Below are 19,970 nucleotides of genomic sequence, written 5' to 3' on the forward strand. Positions count from 1 at the left end.
TACATTTGTGATATATGTGAAAAAACAATTTTTTTCCCTTTGTTTCATTTCAACTAGTACCTCTGTTACCTTAGTAGTCTAGTCATCTTCCTGCATGTTCTTGTCTTGTGACAAAGGTGATTAAACTGTACTAAGCAACTTCAGTGCAGCAGTGGTAGCTCATGTTTGTGGATTACAGACCAACATCTGCCTTCTAAAAATTAATATCTGCAATGAAAGGAGATGTATGGAGATAGAGCAAGGCTGTCATTTTATGAGCTATGTTACTATAGCCTTCTTCATTTTCACTGGTGTCATTTTCCTCTGAACAATCTGAATTTAGAGTGGAAGTGGAAAACTTTGTGCTTGTAATCCCATAAAGCAGAGATGCTTTGTATTTGCTCTGAAAATGTTAACTGTTGGTAGTCTGAGGTGTGCTGGCATAAGTACAATACATAGTAGTAACTGGTATAAACAGAAGAGGAGGAAACATTCTCTTGCCCTCATTCTCTCCCTCCAATCTCAGCATCCTGATTTACTGTTTCAGGTGTGACGAGTCGTCTGCTGGGGTCTTCCTATGAACCATATTTGCTGCCTGAGTTGACAAGATATGACTGTGAGGTAAACGTCCCTGTTTTGGGCAGTTCCACGCTTCTGCAGGGCAGCGAACTGCTCAGAGCCCTGGACCAGACAACCTGAGCAATCCTGCAGTATTGGCCTATACTGTTCAAAACAGCTTCAGTTTTTAAATATATTTTTGCAAGTAGACGATTTCTAATACCAATACACTTTTACAGGATTTTACATAGATATTGAATCTGTCCACGTTACCAAATAGTGGCCTTTTGAAGTTACTCACTTCTATTATTCATATTAAAGAAATACATCTACTGTATTTTCTCTATTCCAATTAAAGTGTTGTTTAGAGAGTTTGATTACCTTCCCTTTATCTTGTTACCTGTAATTTATACTCAAATTTCCTTCGATTTTCATGCTAGTAAAAAGCTGTGGTATAAATGCCTTGTCGCATGATACTTTGGCTGCAGTACTGCAAAGATTTATTTTTATTGCCAAAGACAAATGAAACAAATTTGATCTCCAACCACAGTTTTTTGTTCATTTGCCAAATTGAAATCCTTTGAGCCTTTCTATTTTGCAGCATTTATTGCTTTCTAACTTCAATAACTTCTGGAAAAGCATACTAAAGAGAAATCCCAGCCTTCTGCCTTCCTCCCTTCCCCTTCAGTTTTATACACCTTGGTGAAAGAAATGTGAATGGTCAACGACAGTGTTTGTGGGTATCTGTGAAGGTTGCACACTGTAAGCTTTTTTCCTCAGAAGCAAGTCACGTCCTCTACTGACTTAACCTAGCTTAGTGCTAGGGACACGACTGTCCCACAGATTTATCCCAGTGGAGGATTCAGACCTGTGTTTTTGTTTGCGTTGGGGTTTCTTGCTTGTTCTACTTTTGGTTTTGTTTTTTTCTTTGTTGTTCCCTTCATTTTTTTTTTACACAAAACATCTTTTTTTTTTTTTTTTAACAGTTTCTCTTTGGGTCAGTTGTTCATCATCTCTTGGTACTTTTGCTACATCTAGAACACAAAAAGTTAAGAGCTGTTTCTGCTAGAACCAGTAGTATTTCTTGGAATGTTAAAATACTTCAGGAATGTGACCAATGGCCAGTAGTAACACCTCTGAATACTGCTACCTTTTTTCTGGTGTATGTCTGGCTAGCAATATAATTTCAATATTGAAACTAGGAGTAGTATTTTCTGGCATATTATGCTAACTCAATTGTAAGTGGAGAAAAAGAATTAAGAATGGTGTAGTGAGATGAATTACTGAAAGACAGGTTTTTCTCATTTTAACTTACCTTATGTTTTAATCAAGTGCTGAAATGTTATTAAACTCAGATGTTTTCAGGGCTCTTTTTCAACTATGATGTATTGTCATACACATTTTTAGAAATAAGGCTATGAATGCTTTCAAATGTTGAAGGTTGAAAATTGGAGTGTATTTAAGCAGCAAAAATATTAAAACTAATAAAAGTAGGTAGGCAGTTCTGACTTTGAAATAACTACATATTGAGGTATTTATTGAAATCCATCTGGTATCCTCCACTGGTATGAATCGTTGTGGCTTCACTGAAGAAAATGGAACAGTGGCAATGTACAGAAGGTATAAAATCTGGCCCAGAAACTGAGAACAAAGGTAATTGGTTTTAGAAATCCAGTTCCACTGAAGCCTGTTTTATGAATTTGCTTTCCACATGCACTGACACTTGCAGAGAGGGAGCCTTGGGTTCATTGAGCACTTCAGAGATTGCTGTGTTAAGTGAGTCTTAACCATAGATACTGTGCACTCTTTTGAAAATGAAAGATCTTACGTTAGTAGTGGTATATAATGTTTAAAATAAAACCTTACAATAGTCCTTACTGCAGGCAGATCTTTCAAGAGTTGTTTTGTTTTGTGCTCTTTTTTTTTTTTTCTTTCTACCAAAAATAAGCTACTCATGAAGTGCATTTATTCCTATATGGGAAAAGGATAGCATAAGAGTCAATGTGTAATGAATGACAATTGGCAAGCCAGATTTGACATTTTTCAGTGGCAAGGACTTAAAGGCATCAAAGACTAAAGACACTTGAATACTGCTTTTATTCTGTTTCTTATTTGTGTAGTTTCAGCATTAAAAATGTTATATAGCCTAACAGTTTACTAAAACACTCTGGAAAAATATTCCCTGTCTTAATATTAATCATACTTTTTATCGTAATTATTTCATAATCTATATTGCTGAATTCTTATTGACAATATTATATGGGAACTTTAATTTGATAAGGAAATGTATTTTGACACTGATACCTTATTAAAGTATACTGATCCTAAATTCTTTGTGACTCATTTGCTATGAATTTGTCATTTATTGTATCATTGTAAAACAAAAGTATTTATTAAATTATTTATAGAAAATAAAGGTTTGCATTGATCTTTAAAAAAAAAGGTGGACAGTACAGGCCTTTGTCAGCTTAATTCCCAGCTCTCATCTATGGGTAACTTCATTCTTCCATTTTTAGTTTACCTTCCAGCTTTCCTCTTATGGGATATTAATACCTTGCAGACCACGCTTCTGCTCTGAAACTTTTTCTGTTATTTGGACTTCTGTTACACACTCTTGAAATTGAAGCAGGTCCCTGTTACAGTGCTACAATAAAAAATATTAATAATAATTTAACAAAACAAGTACTTGCCCAGAGATGTGGTCTGTGACTTTCAAGGCGGAACTGCTGTCGGGTCTCACTTAAGTTTCTGTAGCGGTGACATCATTGTATGCTGGCAGTCCTGATGTGTAACTAACTGAGCATGGCTGGCCCAAGCAGATCTAAGCTGATGGTTCAGCCGGTCCTGTTTTTGCAGTGCTGCTGTGCAACACTTCCATCCTTTTCCATGTAGGAATTGCTATTTCTGATAGCGCAGTAACGCTAATCACACTGTAAGAGAACACACATTAAAACCATCATTTTCAGACATGCTCTATGAAAGCTGTTGTTGCTTAACCTTTCTGATTACTACTGGTGAGTTCCTCAAACTCACCAGTAAGGCCTCTTAAATAATCTAAATGGGTTATCAGTGCCTTGTTTTCCCGACGTGATTCCAGACATAAAAAGTAACTCCTAGCTTCTAAATCTGTTGAAATCACAAGTGTGCACAGAATATCCACCAATGAAGAGGGAAGGGAAGCACGCACGGTCATCTACCATTTAGAACAACCCCCTGCTCTTCAAAGCTCTACCACAACAACCAGCTCAGCACGTCACACCCTTCCTAGCCAAATGTTTTAAAGCAAAGCAAAACCAAAGAACTAATCTAATACAGATTAAGCTGTTCAGGTAAGTTCTGTCACCTAAAGGTTGCAGTCACTAACTGCAAATGGTGCTGTCCTTTACTAATGCTGCCTGGTGCCATTGGTGTTGATAACCAAACCCAGCTAATTGTTAGCACTCTGGAAACCTTCAAGCAGTCTCAACTCTTACATCCAAATATCTAAAATAATAATAGTGTTGCCCTCAGGTTTGTGGGTATATTTTGTTTGTTTTTAATTTCTCTTCCTCCTTTTACCTAGTACTTCTACAGAGTATCACTACACATGGGGGTGAGCTTCAGAGCTTTATTCTTTTATGTTTATACACAGCTGGGTAGCTCACATCTAGCTAGTTAAACTCTGACGCATCTTTTTAGTACCCAAACTGCATCCACCTCACCCTCACACAAAACTTTGGGCTGCTGAACAGGGGCTTCATGTGGTTTTTAAAAAACAACAAGATTTTGACAGTAGAAGTACTTAAAATTAAATGTACGCCAACTTCGCTGTGAATGCGCCATTTCTTTCTGAGCTTGCATCCCTAACAGCACTGATCACAATTATTGTGTTCAACACTATTTTCTGCTGAACACCAGGCAGTTCTGCTCAGCTCTCCTGATTTGGGTTGCTCTCAAGCTCAGGCTGGCTTCCAAGTATATTACCCTTGTAAAATGATCAAACCAGTGTTTTTCCTAGACTGACAACAGATTCCATGCAAGCAACAGTCATACTGATCTTCAAGCAAACGGTAACAATAGAATTCTATAGCAAGAACATCCTAGTGTCTGGTGATTCTAACAGAAGTCAAAAAATGCCAAGAAGACTCAAAGCAAATTCCAGCTACGCTTTCAGCCAAGGCACCCGTCCCCAAGCAATGCTGAGATCCCTGAGCATGAGGTAATTAATTGCATTCTCTTGCAGCAGTGCACAGAGCGCAGGGTGACAACACCTCAGCCTGGCACACAACGGCTCTTGTTCTAGGTGGTGACTATTACTTCTCCTTGTGGAGCTTTATAAAGCTACTCACATACGTGCCAGATTCTTTATTTTTATTTTTCATCTGCAGAGAAGTAGAAATTTTCACCTACATTTAAGTAAACAGCATTGTTTTCTTCCTTACCCCAGCTCTCCTATTATAGGCTTCCCAAGAGACAAAAAAAAAATCTAGTAAAAATAAAGAAAATCCATAACAGTGTTTTCCTAGGGCAAAGCCATCAGCCACTGCCACAGCTCCACTCCCTGCCCACCACACGCCAGATGCCTCCCACCTTTCTGGAGCCACACATTAGCCCAGCAATGTCACCCTTGACTTTCCCAGGCTCTATTCAGTGCAGTTTGCCTAGTCAACAGAAGCAGTAAAAGCACTACTGGAAGACCTTGAGATTTGTATGTACCCCGTTTCTGGGGTGTCCGCATTAAAAATGGCTTCACATAAATAAAATGAGGGGGAAAAAACTTCAGCTACTTAATTTGGAAGCATCACTTACTCCTTCATCATCTCCTTGGCACCTCTTACATCATCATCTCGACACTTTGCTTTAAGCAAAATCCCAGCAATGAATGTCAGAAGCACAGACAATTTTTTCTACACTTTCAGAAATGAGAGCAATATTGAGCAATTTCCCCAGATGCCTGACCTCTGTCTATGAAGCCTGAATGATTTCTTAGCCACAAGATGCGGCATAGTTTTGCTTTTTTTAGTTCTGTTATGCACCACAGAACTACAACCAGCAGGAAGAAAACCTGGATTTGTGTTCCCCCACACAGGTGATTTGGGTTCAGGACAAAAATCAAGCCTCAGATTAGAAAGTTACACACACATGCACTAGAGCACCTCAAGAGCCTATTGCAATCTTGATGGACATTATCATCCTTGCTTGGGGTGTGATTTCTGAATCCCACTTGTGTTTTCAGCCCCAGGCAATTGTTATGAACTCCCCCCCTGATTTTGTCCAGGCAGGTAGGAGTTGGAGAACTGCAGGCTGTGCTGGAGGAAGGTGACTCACAAGGACCATTCTGTGCTGTATAAGCCAGAAGTCAGAAAAATAGAAGGCTAAAATTCCCACAACTAAACTTAAACTGACTCATACAGCAGCCAGACAGTGACGGTAAAACAAATGATCACAATGTCAATTCAGCAGCTTTCCTGACTAATTCTCTTTCTAAAGACATTGACAAGGATGTATTTCCCAGTTAGGAGCATATTTATACCAGTGAATTTCACTTTGATTCTCAGTAAAAATAAATAAATTAATTTAAAAAAACACATCATCTTGAAAGCCTTGTTCTCTTTTTCCCAAGATGTTCATGAAGGCCGAACCCAAGGCGGAAGGAGAAAGCACAAATCCTAAACAATCACAGCTGTCAAAAACCCAGACCAAAGCCCACAGTTCCCTGATGCTATTCTGAAGCAGAATTTGCATGACTTCTAAGTGGCAAAACAAAAAAGTTGCATCCTGCGACGAGCCTTATGATCAATAGAAATAATACACGCTTCTCTAATTCACCCCTCCTCCACACAGCAGCTCCACATTAGTACTCAGGATCAAATGAAGCATAAAATGGATGTCGTTGCCACTCATTTTTAGGTAAGTCACAGGTCAGATACTGGCTTTCTTCCTGGCAGAGCACACAATACGGTGCCTAACACCTTACTGCTAGCAAGCATGGACTGTACTGAAGCTCAAATACAAACCCCCCAAACTCCGTGGAGTTAACAGCAAGCAAAACAGCAGAGGTGTGCTGGAAAAACAGGTTGCTCTCCATTATTTTGACTGCAACTGCAAACAGAATCACAGAATCATTTGTATTGGAAGACACCCTACAGGGGTCATAAAGATGAGCTTTCCCATGCTTTGCTCAACTACATAAAGGCTTGTATTTATCAGCCTGTTTACACCTTTTAGCACAGCTTGCTGTTCACAGCTTCCATTTCTTTGAATTTCAGTAAGGTTTTGGTATCAGAACCTTCAGGGTAGGTCTGATCATTGCAGGCATCTCAAAGATAAAGGAAACACCAACACCAAATATGTCAATTTTCAGGCAGCCTCCCTCTCCCTGCCCAAAAACACTCCTCTGCAGAAAAAGAGTTGATTTAATGATAGCCAATGCTTTGAACGCTTGGAACAAATAGACACTGTTTTTGCTCTTATCTAACACAACACTGCCTTCCCCAAGTCCACAGTGACCCATACCTCAGTCTGTGCACAGCCACCTGAGCATTGCAAAAAGCAGACAAAAACGTGGCTTTTGCAACCATCAATTAAATCTTTAATATACTGAACAAACACTTGTGCTTTCATTTTTAGAGCGACTTCCCCAGCCTCAGCCCATACAAACTCTCCCTCCCCCCATGCAAAAACAAGAAGAAAGCAGCTTTAGAAAAACAGAAAGTCACTAAAATACTCATCTGGGTAACCAGCAACCAATGAATACCTGGAACTCACTTAAGTTCCTATGAAAGATGGGAAAGAGTCAACAGAGCTCTCATTGTTCCCTTTGGAACATAGGCCCCACTGAGCAGTTTATTTGTACTGGGGTTTTGTATTAGAAACACAAACATACACATGCTACTAAATAAAATTTTATTCATCCAGGATTTCTTCTGTTCTGCTCAGTGCATTAATTTCACTAGCATGTGTATGGGAAACAATAAACAATGAAAAGTGCCCTTGCTCAGTGTTTCAAGAACCAGAACAGGTTCAACAGCAGCCCACTGTGCTGACCCAAAACGTGTGTTCCAAACCATTCTCACAGCAGGTTCTCTTCAAAACCTGCCAGGAGAATGCTCTCCCTGGTGGGTGTGGGTTGTGTGGGTCCCAAGTGAGCCACCTCGGAGAACAAGAAGTGCTCCTGCCTGCTGCTGCTGAGCCATTCCCAAGGATATTTCCAAGAATATAGAGAAAAATGCAATCCTACTTCTTACTCCTCCCTTCTCCCCACATCACTTCTACCTTCCAGGGACATCTCTCAATGCTTATTTCAAGTCCTAAAGGCAAAACTCTGTCCTAACTCATGCCAAGGAAGTAAATCCCACATGCTTACTCAGCTCATTTCACAGTCTGATGGCTGAGGGGTGCCCCAAAAGCAGCTGTCCCACAGGCTGGGTAGGAACCCTCCCAGGTCATTCCCAGGTTTGCTCTTCCACAATCTGAAACCAGCACAGGTCACATATACAAAACCCATCTCCTCACGTTCAGTAGTGCACAAAAAGTGTATACATATAGAAAACCCACTGCACAATCCCCTTTATAGTGGGAATAAGAGCAAGTGAGCGTGGAGATGCAATGCTCCTAAGGTTCATGGAGCTACCTAGTGGATGGGCAATACTGTTTGTGGCAAAAGCTGCTTAATGGGAAATTTTCCCAAAAAGCTCTCAAAACAAACAAACAAAAAATCATACTTTCCACTTTCATGCTAGACACCAAACTTCACCTTCAAACTGCATTGCACACCCAGTGTGCTTTGCATTGCATCCTCTACCCTGCTTCCCCCGGTGAGCCAAGCTACAGTGGCAGCAGCTTGTAAGGACCTACAGCAGCACTGTGGAGTCCCTGAGGAGTACTGCGCTCACCAGCCAGCCCTCAAGTGGAAGGCAGCACTCTCCCTTTCTCACATTAGCTGACTTCACAGCAGTCAGACCCTGACCTGCTTTACTGCATCCCGCAGCCTTGCCCTTCATTTCCTAAACACCAAGGTGCTGAATTCTCCTGAGTATCACCAGCTTGCTTTTTCACAATACCCAACAGCATTTGGAAATCCTCTTCCAGATGCTCTTATTGGAAATGAAGGCGATGCAATTGCATAAGGAGTTCTGGGATCTTAACTGTATCTGTGCGAGTCATCTCTAGAAACAGCAAAATCTGCATTCAAATCTTTGTTCTTTTTTTAGTTCTTTTCTTTAAAAGTGTGCTACAGAACAAAAAAGATTTGCATTCTGCACAGCACACAATGCAGTTTGACAACATAAGATGCCTGTGCCACTAAATCAGCCTCTACCCAAAGAGGTACGGTCTCATAGGATTAAGCTCCATTAGGAAAACTCAACATTTGAAGACAAACCCTTTAGACAGTGTGATGTAGCTCTATGGTTCATGCTAAAATATAACGGCCCGTGTTGCTCCTGCACCACACAGTACCAAAAAAGCATTATAACACTGAAGTCATCTTCTTGTAGGACCTCTGAAGACCCAATTAAACAGGTATCCTTGTATCAACCAAGGAAACTGGAGAGGGTGCATTTGGAGGCAGAATTAAACAGCACACAAAGAGGCCTTTTTTATAATAATGCAGACTGTTCTGTCCATTTTTGTCATGAAAACAAGTAGACTTTCATCCATTTCCACCCAATCAAAACACATTCCTGCTCAACATTCATTTCCACTGAAAATGTATCACTTCTTACATATCTTTTCAGTGCCCTTAAAGAATAAAAAACCACACAAAATCACCCTGCTCATTTATTTAGATTTTCTAGTTTTTGATGTCTCCCCTTAACAGCTGCAGTAACTTAATTTCCAGGCTTTAGAAACAAGCTACTTGGAAAACTTAACTTTGTTAACAGTTCAGAGAAGATGGATGTCATACTTTCACTTCCAAGAAGCAGTCTGTGTAGATTTTAGTACAATCACTTCATGTCTATGTCATGTTTCATTTTCATGCTCCACTTTACAAGCCCACTAATCAGAGTAATGAGGTTGAATGTGAAGAAATCCCTTTGTTTCAAGCTGAACAGCCTCTGAAATCACATCTATAATGGTCTTTTGCTGCTTACCCAATTCCTGTTTTCAAGCAATTGCAAAAAGAAATAAAATGGCATCACTGAAGTTTTCTGCTAAACTTTCTTCCTTTAAAGTCATCCTATTCCCACACACCCTGCAACCTACAGGAGATAGAGTTACACACTGATGTAGGAGTCAAAGTGCCTTCCACTCTGAGAACATGTTTAAATGAGAACACAATCTCACTATCTGCTTTTGTTGGGCTACAAATTAGACCCATATGTTCCAAATCAGCGGTATAAGTTTGTACAGTGAGCAAATGCCTGTCTGCAGGCAGCAGGGAGTTTGTGCCATGCTGACCCATCTCCCACACAAATTGATTGATTCCTCCCATGGTCCATGTACCATGTTTGTAGGACCTCAACACGGCCTGGAGCCCATCTGTTCATTAACCCATCTGAAGTGTGAGCCACAAGCATATGGGTAACCCACTAGAGGAGATGGAAGTTAGAAGGGGAGATGGAAATTCCCACTCTGGGATTCATTACAGAGCTGTCACAAGCTGTAATACAAATACGCCAATGCTTCTCAGTGCTACGAGTCACGAGTTGATAGGACTACAAAGAGACTTACAAGGAGACTTACAAAGGAATACGCACCATTATGAGCCTGCACCACAAAAGGCAGCACTGTCAACTGTCGCACAATTCCAATGAACATGAAATCATCACTTAACACCTACTCCACCCCACATTTGCTTTGGAAAGCTCAGTAGCAGTCAGTACATGATGGCAATCAGAGAAAGGCTTGATTCTGGTTCTCTAAACACCTAAAGCAGCAGCTAAGAACAACTGTTGAGAGAGTAACGAGAGGACTGCAGAGAGGCCACAGAGGACTCCACCTGTTCTGTCCAAGTTACTCGGGATGTCACTAGAGCTGCTCGGTGTGTATATATGAGGTTCAAACATGGTTCAGAGTTGCTGAACGATGCTTGGATACATACCTACAAAGGCACGGAAATCAGGGGGGTGGAGGTTAACTCTCAGCTTGCAGCACCATCTCTCAAGTGGTGCCATGGCTGAAATCCAGGAAAAGGATGGCTCTCATTCAAAGCATATTTTTCTCTGCAGAGAGAATCCAGGTAAAACATTTCCTCCTAAAGCAATAAGACAAACATGAGAAACGCTCTTTTAATCCATCCTACGCTACAACAGAAGCATAGTCCTTCACACATCACTATAAGTTACTAAGAGAAGAGTCAGCAGGGCTGTACGATGTTTAGAGGTGCCATATGCCTAAACCTTCTACCCAAACAATCCACGGAGATCAGGTGAAGTTTTCCTGGGCTAGGGGCCAGCCCTGTCTCTGCATCAGTCCTGCCTGGTTAAGCTTCACCCAGAGCATGCACTGGGTCGCAAGACTGATCTCAAAGACATCAGTGTGGTATATGCAGGTGGCTTTTAGACAGTGCCTACATCCACCCGCAGAAAACAGACAACTCGTTTTACTCTCTTTCACAAACCTGAGCCAACCTTCAGCAGGACCATAGAAGGCAAGTCATTGGGAACTGGGTGTATCTGAAGAATTGCATACAGAAAAAACATTTCAGCTTTCAACTATCTCAAGTGATCCTCTAATGTTTCATTAGGAATAAATAAAGAACAAACAAAAAGTCAGATCCTTTCATGAGTACTTCAATAGCCATACACCTGTTATGTTAAAGAGGAGCTTCTTTCCAGGGTGGCAGACTCCTTCTACTCAAGAGCTGAAGAAAAGCCAGCTAATCTGATAAATAAAGCAAAAGGGGTCAGATTTCCTCCAAAACAGACATTTTTGGCAAAATATGCTGAAGCTACCAAACTGATTAGTAAAGTTAAGCAGGGTGACTGACTAATGACAGACAGCAATCCCTCACTGTCAGCCTTAAGACAGAGCTGACATTAAAATCAACGTGCAGCTTTCTTGAAATCTTCAAAAACTACACTGCCTTCCAGACATGGGAAAAGAATATAACTGCCTGAGCAGTTTGGCTTTGGCATAGAAAGAGAGAGTTAATTAAAGAATTGGGTTAATCCCAAGACGTGCTGTGTAAGAAGCCCCATTATACCTGCTGCACAATAGGTGGGATCCATTTTCTTTGAGCAATGCTTATGTAAGATGTTAATTGAAGACTGCATCTCATTTAACAAATACTACCCTGACAAACAAGAGGTAGGTAGGGCAGATTGCTGGAGGGACTGCTCCAGGAAGATCATAAACTACAGCATATGGGTGAAGAGCAGGTGAACTCAAGTGAGTTCAAAGGTGGAAGATTAAACATGGTTGAGAGATGCCACAGATCTGGGAAGAGTCATGGAAAAGGAATGCCTGTGTTACTCGGGGTGAGAGAGCACAGCCTTTTCCTTACCACTACACTTCCTGATTTCTCTCTTTCTTTGGGTGCAGTCTGATTTGGGACCTGCTGGAGATGCAACATGACCTGCAGAATGCTTCCTCTATGCTGCTTCTGTAGCCCCATACCAGGGTGCCTCACAAACACTCCCTGACACACATGCTCCAGTGGGGGGATTGAGGGACTCAGAAGCCCCATGGCTTTTGCACAGCTATTAGAGCAAACTCCAGATGACCAGTGAATCCACACATAAATCTTTTCACTGGCAGATGTGGATGTGGCGTGCAGAGGCCCTGCAGAGCATGGGCACAGCTGGTACAGGGCTGCCCACACCTCCTGCTCGTGCCACCCCAGCTGTGCAACCCAGCTGGGCGCTGGGGACCGGCACACACTGGCACGGCAGGGAGGGTCAAAAAAAACAACGTGGAGAAAGCAGAGAAATGAACGGCAAAGATTCCCTGCTGCCACATCACACTACTTCTTGGACAGCACACATGCCAAGAAGCCTCAGGGCCTTGTCTTTGCCCTCGATGGCAGTAAGAGTCTCCTGGGTGCAATATCACCAACGCATGTTTGTACACCTAGGGGTTCCAAGGCAAGAGCGAGCACACCATTTTCAGCAGGAAGACTAGGAAATGGAGACCATAGCAGATAACCCCCAAATGGCAGTCCTTCCTTTGTTTTAGCAACAGAGATCTGCAGTCTTCCTAAGGACAGGTCCTGAACATCAGTCTTGATGCTAAAATTCATAAGTGAGAGAGTATGCTGCATGGTGAGCAGCACATTCTCAAGCAGCAAACACAATAAAGAAGGAGGCTATACAGCCACATGGGCAGGAACCATGGGTGTGGAAGCAGCCACTGGCACAGCATGGGGACAAGACCCCTATCTTCCTATCCCCATTGGTCTTATTGGTGATTTGAAGATCTCTTGAGCAGTATTTTTCTGCTTCTGCTGGTTTTCAAGGGACCTCTGTTGACACAAACCCCGATGCCATTTGTGGCTCTACAGATATAAACGATGTGAAGCATGACAGAGGAATTTTATACACAGAAGGAGAAAGAGGAGGGGATGTTTAAATCAACCTCTACCTCTAAGCATTCACTATTTACCAGTAGTGCTTTCACACTACTGCTGTGTACTTCTTTTTTGCTTAACAACATGCTTTCATGTGAAACCTCTAGCTACTTTGTGGTCATCTCTTCCTGCTCATCCTGTCTTGCTCATATCAGCCAAAGCAGTATTTTATACACAATAATCAGCATGCCTGCTGGTTGGAGCACATCCTCACTGGAGACAAAAGTATCATGGTACCATAACAACTCTTCTCCCACGATTCCAAGAGAATAGTGTTCCCTCTTTGAGAGAGACACTCTGTCTTCAGCATTTATGTCACTAAGCAGTCACTAATAGCTAAACTCCCAAATTCTGACGCTAAATAGTGTCAAGAGTGAGTGTACAAGCATCACATAATATACACACAACTCGAATAAGATGTAATGAGATCCAGGGCAATTAGCAGAACCTGCTCACAGTAAACCAACAGAGCTGCCTTTGGAAATATAAAAATGTAAATTCTATCTAGAACTCATAGAATAGCCCAGTTGCTATTCGTGTAGTTTTAAATACTCTCAAGTAACCACCATCCCTCTGAAGGAAGTGCAAGAAGTGAGCAAAGAAAAACAAAACTAAGTAATGTGCCTCAATTACATTTCAAAACTAACAAATTGCTCAGACAAGCAAAACGGTTTACAGAACAAATGATAGTCTACAACACACTAGCAAGAGAGGTCACATTATTGTTATGGTTAATTCTCATGCTTAACCCCTCCCATCTTATTCACTCCTCCCTTCCGTGTCCCCAGACAGTACAGTCTGATCTCAGAACAGAGAACTTCTGAATTCACCAGAAAACAGTGAAAGGGTGGGAGGCTGTTTCCATCACTTGTATTTCAGGCAGAATTTGAGACCTGAAGAAGGGTTCTCAATCCCAAAGTTTTTAATGGGCCTTTCTTGGGATGTATATGTATTTTCACATAAGCACTCACATAAGAAAAGTAGAGTAATGATGCTTATGTAGGCTAATTAATATACAAACGTGTACATGGATACCAAAGGCTGAGGCTTCAGATCACATCTTAAAGTACTTTGAGTGAAAACATAATGCTTTAGAGCAAGTCAGATCTTAAAATGAAAGGCTCCGGGTGGGTGCTGCAACTTAAAGCTTTCATGATGAGAAACCGAGCGTGATTACACAACCCCGTGATATATGCTGGGCTAGATGCCTGATATCAAGTGTTCCACATATATAAATGCTGACTATTCAGTTACGTAAATGAATCCTAAATCTCAGGACTGAATTATAAATAAAGTCAAGTTACATCACATTTAGTTACACATATACCACACTATATGCAAACTTTATCCAATTGAAGTTTTATCACTTGAAAAATCATAAATACACTTATTATTCTTCTTTGTGCTGCTCAGTTTCCTAATAGATGCTGAGGAAAATATACGTTTCACTGAGAGAATTAAGTGTCTTGTCATTCCTGAGAAGGACAAACATAAAATGATCTCTTGTCTGGAGACTTAATTATCTTTGCAAATATAAAATGGAGACATTATGGTCTGTATAGTCTTACTTATAGATGCAAAACCATTCCATTCAGAACATCTTCAGGCACGACATAAACCCCAAAACTCATTATATGTTTTGTCCATAAAGGCACATTAAAAACTTGCTTCTGAATCCATTATTGAGAAATAAGACCAAAGTTTTTCAAAAGTTTTCCTTGCATGATCCCCTCTATCTGTGGGAAACTCATAAAGTCTTCACTGTGATAGTGAAGACATGATGACAGTGTGACATGATGACCTCATGACTACTTCCACAATTGCTGAGATGCTTTTGGTGCTGCTTACAAAGGAGAGTCAGAAGAATGACACGAGTACATGAGAGCGCAAGAAATCTTAGACCCGAGATCATCACGCATTTCCCCACCACTGCCCCAGTGGTTAAGAATCTGTTACCCTGCAATGTAACACTTATTTCTTTTCCTCACAAAACTTGCTTGTAAAGAGATCCAAGCACTTGAATTTTTCTTACCTGCAATGGAAGAAAAGCCTCTAGGTCACATTCCCAAAATTCAGAGCTCGACTGTTTGATATAGGTTCAGCTGACACTAATAATGGCCCTTCTTGATATACACAAATCAATGGCTAAAGATGCCCAAGAGGTATTTTTCTACCCTCTTCAGAGCTACCAGTATTTTCAAATTTCCCCATTCTCTGTTATCAACTTATGTTTCTCTTATCACAGTATATTATTGCACCTGATAGTCAATGCAACTTTCCCTCACTCTCATGCCATTTTTTTCCCCAGAAGGATGCCAAAAACCACTCCATCATACCGTCAATCAGCTACTTTTGCCAGCAGCTGCTACTCCTGACATTTGGCTTAACTTGTTGCCAGGAAGATAATTATCACTTTAGTACCCAACTGCCTGAGCAGCTGGAAAGAGTCAAAATTTCTTGTATGGTGTTTTTTGTTCTGTTGTTTTTTGTTTGTTTTTTTTTATCTATACAGTGGATGTCAAATCCAAGGGAAACTAGAGACCAGAAAATTCCCTTCCTTCTAGACCCAGCTGGTTAGAGCTGTCTTCCAAAGATATGACCTCATATGCACTTTGGGCATAGCACTTACAAAGACAAAACTACAGTTTTTGAGAGCCAGTCTCTCCGTTGGCTCACTCTGTTGGCAATGAGAAGCAGAATATTACAGAAGGCGACTCAGAGCCACTGTTGAGCTGCCCAGAGGAAGGAGCTGTGATCGTGGTGGTACATAAAAAGACCTGTTAAAACACACACAATGAAAGAAGAGTAAAGAAGTCTTTGTATTAGCTAGTGTACACTATTTTTTTCTATTAGATTTAGCATTCTCATCCTTCACATGCCAGACAACATCCAAACCTGACAACTCAAATTTTGCACGTCCCACACAGGATTGACTCCTGTTTTTCCATATCATACTAGGGCTGGTACTCCTTCTGAAACAAGAATCTATGTAATATTTGATGCAGTGTAAATCACTTCTACAAGTGAAAGTAAGTTTATAGCAGAGGAAGAACCTCAAAAGATAGCAGGTAAGTCTCCTAGTACTGCTAAGGAACTGCTGGATGGGCAATGGCCCCATGTTATATAGTTTAAAATTTACTGACACATAAGCAAGCTCTTATTTTTTCCACATTGTTTGCTGCCGAGTAAGCAGGCTTCCATCCACATCCTTCACATATTTTCTGAGCTTGTGTTTTTCTTTGTCAGTAGTAATCATATAACCCAGTCTCAATCAGCAGTTACTGATCACAGCCAAACATACAACTGTTTTGTATGGAAATCACAGGACCTTTGCCTCCCTAAAGCATTAATGCTTTTATTCATTAGGCTATGTAGTCTTGTTACTGGAGTTCAACAGGATTTAAAGGTTCTGCTGGAGTTCCTTCTTTTCCTCTCCAATCCCCTACACTCAACTCTCTTCCACATGCGTTGTGGAAAATATGTACTTTCTAATGCAGAGGTAAGAACTACTGGTCCAGTTTTAAAACTATACTGTCCTATCAAATAAGACTCTATCCTCCTCTTTTTTCATTCATTTAGGTGTTCTTGAAAGAATGAAGTATTCAACCTATGGATTTTTTTGTTCTTTTCAAGATTTCACAAACTGTAACCATGGCTTGCTAGAAATATGTGGAGAGCATATGCAAGAGAGATATTATTCACTTCTGTGTCTTCTAAGGCTTCTCACACATTGCAAGATATTTCACTTCTACAAACCACTTGAATTAATCTAGATATTTTCCCTTGGTTTAACTGATGCTAGAAGACTGAGTAGCCGTGTCTCAATATATCTTTTACAAACATAAATGGTGCCAAAACATTATGTAGACTTTGGTAGTAATCACATCTGTTTCACTGAAAACAGGGTTATGGTGGGGGAACAAAATGAAAATCGAGCAGAGAATTATCTGAGTTTAATTATAAAAGACAGTAATGCAGTCTTATGCTATGTAATACAAGTTAAACTTGTCCCTCAGACTAACATGAAGTTCCCAGGTAGATTGAGGGGAAAAATAGAAATATTTTTGCCTTGTTTTCTCTGGGAATAGAGTGAAAACTGTCATACTCAAGAGAGAACTGTGCTTGAGCATTTAGAGCTTAAAATGTATTATTCCTCATTATAATGCGTATAAACATTCTTCCATTTTCACTGCAAGTTTAAAAGCAAAAAATTTGAAGAGCAGCTATGCTGCCAAATATAGCCATCAGGACAGAATAAGAAAAATACTTCAATCTATTTTTATTGTGCCTATCTATGGGACAGAGGTGAATACTATTCAATCTGCTAGCAATGTGAGAATTACACCTAGATATCAGTCTACAAAAGAATTCCTACAACTCCTTTCCAGGTAAGGTGTTTCACAGTGCTTTGACTCTTAGGACTTCATCCGGTTTATCTGTTTAGTGCTTTTCTAGTTACTTCCAAGTGTATAATCACTATCATGAATGCTCACTATTTTAGACAAGGGATGAAACTGAAAAACAAAGGCCTCCAGAAGATAAATATTTTACCAGACAATGACAAAAAATTGCAGCTCGACAGGATCAAGGACACAAGATAATGATCTCTTAAACCCATGGTTTTCAGTTCTGCCTGTAATTGTGGAATAGCATAGATTCAGTAGAGCACAAAATATTTTCTTTTGTCAATCAAACCATAGCAATGTTCAAATATTTTTTGTACCTTGGCATCTTATGATACATCTCTTTCTTTTAGTAGTCATGTCTCAATCCCGATTCATGTTCAGTGAACCAAGTGAACTTCACTCATTCCTATGCAGATGACCACATTCAGGCTCACCAGTTATCCCACACATCTATGAGGTCACCTACCCCAAGCTTCTTATCTCACATACATTGCTTAATCAAATTGTATTGTGCACCCTGTAACAAAATACCCTCCCTTTTCCAGGAGGCCAAATGCACTGGCAGTCTTTCACTGTTCATATTGACTTTTCTACATCAGCACCGTGCCTCTATTAGTAAGAGTAGTAGGATCAAAGCTCAGGGTGGATCAAGCTTCCTGTACTGCATTCAGGCATGCAAGAGCATGAAATGTGTACTGGTTTTTAGTCTCCTATCTACCTCCTGAATGCTGCAGTCATTGCAGACAAGAGAGTTGCATGCAAATCTTCAAACACTCTTTATTTAGATATCAAAAGACAACCACAGCTGTACCTGTCCCTTCTCTATCCTCAAGGACTGCCTTTTCTTAAGAAAAAATGCTAATATCCCACTGTTGGGATGATCTAAACTGGGAGGAATAGTAGAGGTACAGAAGCTATATATCAGAAAACATTGCCCAGCTCTCCAACTATCTTTTGTACAAGTAGCTGGTGAGAAGGGCAGGACTGACAGACTGAGGCACACTACAGGTAAAGAGAGTGTAAAAGAGAATACCCAAAATCATTCCTGAAAAGGTTCTCAACATTCAAATACCATCCTATGTACATACTTCTGTAGCAAATCAGTGTGCTGCTTTTTGGCAAAGTTTAGTGCCATGCCTGGCCTCCCCTTTCTAAAGCTATTGCTGCTCTGGTAGAAGAGTCACCAAACTCAATCCACATTTGAGCAGGAATACAAGCAGTGAGGACAACCACAGCATTTAGAACAGAGCACAGGGCTCAGGTAGCAAAGTGCCATCAGTACAACTACTGAGAAGGCTGTCTGTTCCCTAGCTCACATGAGGAATAGCATGAGGCTACAACAAAGCAAGCAACAATAACCTTACCTAAGGTGGAAAACATCAGATTAAAACAAAGAGCTTAAACACACTGAAACATTAAAAATAAGGGGTAAGCGGACCAAATCTATACAATTCAATGTTTAAATAATGTTATAGAGAGAGAGCAGTTAAATTCAAAGAGTGTAAATGATTGCTAACTAAAAAAAATTATTTAAAAACCTAATGCTTGAAACAGCATTGTAATAATGGGTTATCCTACACATATAGAAGTTCCTGGGATGCTAGTGAGTGACAAATCAGATGGGAAGAATGATAGACTGTTCTGCTATGCCTGTTTATCATTTAAGATAATTTGCCAGCCAAGGACTATGTTCTCTAAAGCCACAGCCCAAGCAACATCAAAGGCTCAGGGGAAATTTGTTGTAGAATGAAATTGAATTCAATCACTTCACCACTGGATCATCACTTTTTGCCAACGCTGAAGTTAAGACACTCACAGTTTTAGAATTCTTATACAACAGTCTAAAGAAAAAATATGACTGTAGGAACAGAAGTTAAGCATCTACTGCACTGCTACTGTGATGGGGTTTTTGCACCAAGAGAAATGGATTATAATGCAAAATTGGCAAGATCTTTGTTGCATGTCTCCAGAATGTTACAGAACTGCTGTTCAGACATTCCCATCTTGTAAAGGGTAAGCATCACACAGAAGCATCATCATCTACAGATGTGACACTGAATTTTAGTATTCATATTTTCCAACTGATTTTACTTCACCAACACCTTTCTACCATAATACTGAAAGGAGAAGAGGAATTGCAACCCTACAGAGAAAAAATAGCAACCTCTATCTGCATTACAATTTCAAAGGCAGAGAAAGGGGCACGAGCTGACTAACAGCACAAATGTTTGGACCGCAGACAGAGGTTTACAAACTGACGTCCATGTGTACAATGCAGGTCAGTTTAGTCAAAGGCAGAAAGGGGCATGAAGCCACTCTGAAAAACAAAAATCTCACTCTTCACATTGTCCTGTCCTGCTGGGGACAAGAAAAGATGAGCAAAAACATTCTAGCCAGATGTGTCGCTTACCTTTTTCCATTGGCAAGACAGAGGGATACATCTCATTTGTTACCAAAAGACTGGACCTGCTATACAGACAAAATGAAGAGGATCTAAATTCTGAGAAGCACCGGCTTTGCCGTATGCCTGTATGTAC

At 40.5% G+C, this 19,970-nt stretch overlaps 1 protein-coding gene and 1 long non-coding RNA gene across 4 annotated transcripts in view; one reads left to right on the forward strand and one right to left on the reverse strand.

Annotated features, from left to right (window-relative positions):
• Positions 1-2,953, forward strand: part of EPAS1 (endothelial PAS domain protein 1) — a 75,274-nt gene extending 72,321 nt beyond the window's left edge. The window contains exon 16 of one of the 2 annotated variants that reach the window (XM_015857487.2): positions 527-894. In XM_015857487.2, the coding sequence (XP_015712973.1) occupies positions 527-678 (152 nt within the window). In that variant the 3' untranslated portion in view covers positions 679-894. Of the gene's footprint in view, positions 1-526 lie in introns of both variants that reach the window. The other variant, XM_015857486.1, reaches the window with a different exon arrangement.
• Positions 1-19,970, reverse strand: part of LOC107311163 — a 65,679-nt gene that overhangs the window by 30,665 nt on the left and 15,044 nt on the right. For both annotated transcript variants that reach the window (XR_001553900.2, XR_004306474.1), the window contains exon 2: positions 70-3,467. This is a non-coding gene — a long non-coding RNA (uncharacterized LOC107311163). The remainder of the gene's footprint in view (positions 1-69; positions 3,468-19,970) is intronic.

Source organism: Coturnix japonica, chromosome 3 (assembly GCF_001577835.2).
Source record: "Coturnix japonica isolate 7356 chromosome 3, Coturnix japonica 2.1, whole genome shotgun sequence".
Taxonomy (NCBI): domain Eukaryota; kingdom Metazoa; phylum Chordata; class Aves; order Galliformes; family Phasianidae; genus Coturnix; species Coturnix japonica.